This window comes from Mus caroli, unplaced genomic scaffold, assembly GCF_978045245.1.
Source record: "Mus caroli unplaced genomic scaffold, Mus_caroli_1 scaffold_4, whole genome shotgun sequence".
NCBI lineage: Eukaryota > Metazoa > Chordata > Mammalia > Rodentia > Muridae > Mus > Mus caroli.
Genome location: NW_028227259.1, coordinates 152,738,977 through 152,744,410, shown reverse-complemented (window position 1 = coordinate 152,744,410; position 5,434 = coordinate 152,738,977). Strand labels below are relative to the sequence as shown.

Here is a 5,434-nt window from a genome sequence, read left to right as displayed (position 1 = left end):
TGTCTGTAACTCTAGTTCCAGGGACTCTAAATGCCCTTTTCTGGGTATCAGAAACATCAGGTGTGTGTGCAAGTGAACATATGTATATGCAGGCAAACACTCCCATACACTGAAAATAAGATAAATAAACCTTAAGGAGAAAAATAAAATAAAAGACCAAGAGAATCACCAGGAAGCTATGGGGAAAGCGCCAGTCAAAAAGGCCAAGGGCACTGGAAGACGCTTTTGCGTGCTCAGAGAGGGGATGCTTCTTCCGGCTGTGGAGGCACTAACAATGGACACCCAGAAAGATGTTCGACCACCAAAGCAGCAGCCAATGATAGATATTTGTGGAGAGTGTCACACTGAAAGCGACATAAAATCCAGGGATCCAATCAAATGCAGAAAATGTGGATACAGAATAATGTACAAGAAAAGGACGAAAAGATTGGTGGGGTTGATGCCCGGATGAAATGAGGGAGTTCGGGAGTGTTTTCACTCATCCATTTGCCTCATTGATTTCTCTTTAATGCATAGTGTTTAACTCAGTTTACTTAAGGACTTCAACTGTAAACCTATGGTTTCATTTTAGACATGCAATTGTATTTTAATGCTTTGTATAAAGGAAATTTTGCTCAACATATGGCTTAATTTATTGTTCTTGTAATTCCTCACACAGTGAAGATTAAAAGTGTGCCCCCACCCAAAAAAAAAAAAACGGTCAAGGGTGAGCGAGCACATGTCCCCCACCCATGCACCACATGAAGCTGAAGCTGGGTGGCTTCAGGGAGATCAGCAGTGTCTTGGTCCCTCTGCAAGGGTCTGTGGTTTATGATTCTAATCATCACTGTGTGTTTAGCCACCAGCTTGGCAGATGAGCTGTTTCAACAAGTCACTGGCAGATTTTAGTAAATAGCATTGTGAGTGGAACTGTACCTCCCAGAAAGATTCATTCACATCCTTACCCTGCATATCTCCAAACGGGACCTTGTACGGAGAGAATCGTTGCCAACGTCATCAAGCTAATGTTTGATGCAAATGGTGGTTAAGGCATCCAGCACCTTGATGGGCACCTTGGTTAGGTTGGGAAGTCTCTAGATTGAGATGCACGTCCCTGGGTGTCTGTAAGGGTGTTTTCATGCAAAAGGACATGCCCTGAATGTGGGTACCACTCATCCATAGGATGGGAAGAATTGGGTGGGATACAGGAGGGAAAGCAGAAACCCCTTGAGCACAGCCTTTCTACTGCCTCCTGCCTGTCAGGAGGTGAGCAGCCTCTGCCATAGTCCGGATGCCATGATGCTCTGCCTCATCATGGGCCCAGAAGCAGTGTAGCCTAGGACAGACAGTAAGCAAAGACAGGACCTTATTTTTCTCAGATAGTTGTTTCAGTGACACTTGTCCGGATTCCCTGGATTAAGGTAGACCCTGACCCAGTGACTGACGTCCTCATAAGATGGGGCACACCTGTACACAGACACAGGAGAATGCTGCCTGGCATGGCAGCAGAGAGGGCAGGGAGCGATAGATCCCCACGCCAAGGAGCAAAGCCAGCTGAACAGCTACCGTAAGGTAAGAGAGGAGCATAGGGTGGACTCTCCCTCAAAACCTGCAGACAAAACCAACCTGCCTTAGTGGTAAAGGGAGCTATTGTGTCAGAAAGGATTCTACGTTGACCTTGAACTTCTAAACTTCAGAGCTGTAGAGCAGTGAGTCTCTTCAGTGAAGCCTCTGTGTGTGCAGTTCTTTGTTACAGGTTGGTCAGCGTCCCCAGAATGAGACGCATTAGCCCCTGTACGTGTTAAACCATCTTCAAGTCCTGGTGATGACAGGTTCTGAAAGTTTGATCCTGCAGCTCTTTCCGTAGGGGATGCGTGTTCATGTCATGTCTTGAGTGACTCCGGATACGTACACAGACACCCACCCCTGAGCTGGATTCCTTTTCCTTTTTCCTTTTTTTTTTTTTTTCAAGTTCTCTAGAGTCTGGAGAGGTGGCTTGATGGTTAAGAGCACTGGCTGCCCTTCCAGAGGACATGAATTTGGTTCCCAGCATCCATATGGAGGCTCACAACCATCTGTAACTCCAGTTCCAGGAGATCTGACGTCCCCTTCTGGCTTCTGAGAGTACTGCAGGCAGATAGCACACATACATAGAACCAAGCACGCAAGCGCACGCGCGCACACACACACACACACTAAAAAAAAAAAAAAAAAATAGTTTTCAAAATGCATTTGTGGTGTTTTTAAATTATTCAGAGGTAAATTCTTCCTGTCTTTCCCACAAAAAGAAAAAAAATAGTGGTCATTGTTTGCAGTTTTAGCCTCTGGCTTAATGGTGGCTACTTCAGCCTGGATGACGCCTGCTCTCCCATCCAGTGCTAATGAATGGCAGAAACACTTCCAGCCAGCTCTCACTGGGAAAGTCAATTACCATCTGCCTGGCTGATGAGGCCCACTCTAATTTAAAGGTAATTTGAAGAAGAGTGATCATTCATCTGTGTGGAGAAGGCCAAGTTCAGACACATTCGGATGCCCTGGAAACCCCACATCTCTGCAGAAGTAGGAGACACTCCTGCCTTGGTGCCGGCTACCCCTTAAGAATCACCATTCCATTCATTCACACCCTGGTGACGGCATAATGAGCACTCACCAGACACAGGCTGCAGAGGTGATTTTATCTCAGACTGTTAGTTCACACAAGTTTGATTTTTAACTGACTGGTCTGTTGTTGTTTTATGTGTACAAATGTCTGATCAACGTGTGTGTGTTTGCACCACGTGAATGCCCGGTTCCTGTGCAGGCCAGAACATTTCAGATCCTGGAACTGCAGTTACAGGTAGGTGTAAACTGTGGCATTGTGGGTGCTGGGATTCGAACATAGGTCTTGCACAAGAACAGCTAGCGCTCTAAGCACTGAGACTTCTTACCAGCCTTATAGTTTGAATTTTTTTCCAACACCTGATTGAAACAAGCTTGGAGCCTCATCCTGAGCACAATTCAGTGCCACCCATCGAAACTCTCAGCCTGTCATCATTTCATGCTCGTTTTTTTTTTTTTGTATTCCAGGTTGTCACAAACCTAAGAAGAATCGAAAGAAGCTCTTTTTGTTTTGGTTTGGTTTGCTTTGGTTTGGTTTTTTTTTCTTCTATAAATTGGGCACTTAAAAGAGTTTATGTTCTCACTTGAACATAGAGATAATCATCCTTTAAATGGAAATAGCAGGTTCTAAAATCAGCTTCGGAGCGAGGCTACATAATCACATTTTCTTTTAAAGCTGCTTCTAAAACATCTCAATTCTATTTTATAACAATCTCTCTCTCTTTTTTTTTTTAACCAGAAAAAGAAGGTTTCTGGCACTTTTGTAGCTGAGAATTTTCTGTACCCCAGAAATGAACAGGACAAATTATTCATTGCAGGTCAATTATCCAGGCAACGTGGGGGGCGGGATGGGGAGAAGTCCCTACATTCTTTCCTGCAGACGGGTTTTGCTGAAGACATAGATGTGCACATGCACATGTATGCAGAGAACATATACACTCACACACATACACACACATACACTCACACACATACACACACATGCACATATACATGCACACATACACATATACATACGCACATACATATAACACACATACACACATATATACATACACACATACACATACATATACACACATACACACACATACATACACACACACATAACACATACACACACACATATATGATATCACATATATATCACATAAACAAGGAACTCTGAGCATGGAATCTGAACAGAAATGCCAACAGAGCAAAGTGGTAAAGTCAACAATTGCTGTTATTGCAAGCATTTGCCCTGTCCCTGTTAGGCAAGGACTTCAACCACAACCACACTACTTTCAGGGAAATTAAGTGAAGGCTCTCTCTCTCTCTTGCCCCATCTATGTTAATATATAGTTCTATTATGACAGCACAGTCTAAATAATTGTGACAGTGATCTGTGAGCAAACCTGACACCATCAAACGTGTCTCTCTAGACAGCTGGGAACAACCACGGTTGACGGGACCTGCTGTCACACAGCTATCCAGCGTGAGGAATGGCCCAATTTGGGTGAGAAAGAGGCTCACACCAGGGTCAAAAGACAGGCAGACAGCAGCAGGCTCCCCAGGTGAAGCGCCAGCTTGCCAATGGCCCAGGACCAGCCTTCTCAAGACTGAAGAGTCCTAGCCTCCAACCTGGCAAGCTCATTTTGTTTTTAATCCCAGACTGCTTTTGATGTGCAGACGAAAGCTGGAGCTTTTCAGAACAGGGAAGGCAACGAGGAGCCTGGCTCCCCGATCCGTCCATCTGGATAGATATACTTTGAATCCAGAGAGCTTCTGGCACCTCCACGTTTGAGGACATGGTGTGCCCTGGAATCAGCGAGGGAGACTGAGATACTTAGCATTGGAAATGCGGCCCAGTGGGATGAGAAAGATTGACTTTGAATGGGGGAAAACGGGCTTCTTTTCTTACGGGAAGTGTATGTTGCTATGGATGGACTTAGAGAGTGAAAACATTAGCAGTGGTGTTAAAGGAGCCCGGGATCTGTCATCCATGCACATATTTGCCATTCATTGCTACATGCTGTAACTTGCCAGTGTTTGTACGAGCTTAAAGCGATGCTCGTCAAAGTCTGGGCCCAGGACCAGCAAAGGACGCATCTCTTGAGAACTCGCTAGAAACACGGCCTTTTAGGATCTTCAGATTCAGCCTCAGACCTAAGGATTTGGAAGGGTGGAGAGGTGGGGCCCAGTTGTCTGAGCTTTAACACGCCTCTGATGCTTGGGAGTCTGTGTTGCAAGGCCCCAGTGTGTTATGCGGAGTGTGTGTGTTGTGTGTAGGGGGTGCATACTGACCAGTCCTTCCCCAGAGACAACACTGTGTGTGTGGGAGAGGCTTGTTGCTCTAGGGAAGCAGTCCGTGGAGAGCCTCCTGTGCAGAGTTGGGGCTCCCTAGATGCTCTCCAGGGTGACCCTGTGAGATCCAGGAGCATTCCTATTCAGACACCAGCAACTCGTGGTCTCCTTTAGTCAGAATTGTGCTCATTTGGGCTATTCTTTCCAATTAGATTTTAGAACAAAGAAAAAATAAAAATAAAAAAAACCTCAAATGGGGGGCATCACTCATCTTTTTCTTATTAATGGTCTCTAATCAGCATGTTTTTATCAGTGCTCTTACAAAATGGCAAAGGTTCAGTATTCGGGGGCCTGGAATAAGATGGCCAAAGGTATTTTGGGAATATCAATGATGTCCTCTGATAGGTCACTGGAGCCATGTGACAAGCTTAGAGCAAACTCTTCCTGCTCCCAAGAGCATCCTTCTATCATCTCTCTCCTCCTCCCTTCTTCCTCACAGCATCATCTTTACCGGAGAAAACAGTCATTCTGCAAGCCAGCCCTCCTATCAGATTAGCAGGCCTGGACACAG

General features: G+C 45.3%; 1 protein-coding gene across 1 annotated transcript; it reads left to right on the top strand.

Moving 5' to 3' along the window:
• The first annotated feature begins 274 nt into the window (after nucleotides 1–274).
• On the top strand, nucleotides 275–1,028 carry LOC110294999 (DNA-directed RNA polymerases I, II, and III subunit RPABC4-like). Its single transcript, XM_021163436.1, has 2 exons — nucleotides 275–430; nucleotides 1,002–1,028. The coding sequence occupies exons 1-2, from the start codon at nucleotides 275–277 to the stop codon at nucleotides 1,026–1,028; spliced, it is 183 nt and encodes a 60-aa protein (XP_021019095.1).
• The last annotated feature ends 4,406 nt before the right edge of the window (nucleotides 1,029–5,434 follow it).

Bases quoted from the DNA above. Each gene is read 5' to 3' on its own strand.
- LOC110294999 (XM_021163436.1), top strand. From the start codon at position 275: ATGGACACCCAGAAAGATGTTCGACCACCAAAGCAGCAGCCAATGATA. The intron at 431-1,001 runs GTGGGGTTGATG...AACGTCATCAAG, and splicing joins AGAAAAGGACGAAAAGATTG to CTAATGTTTGATGCAAATGG.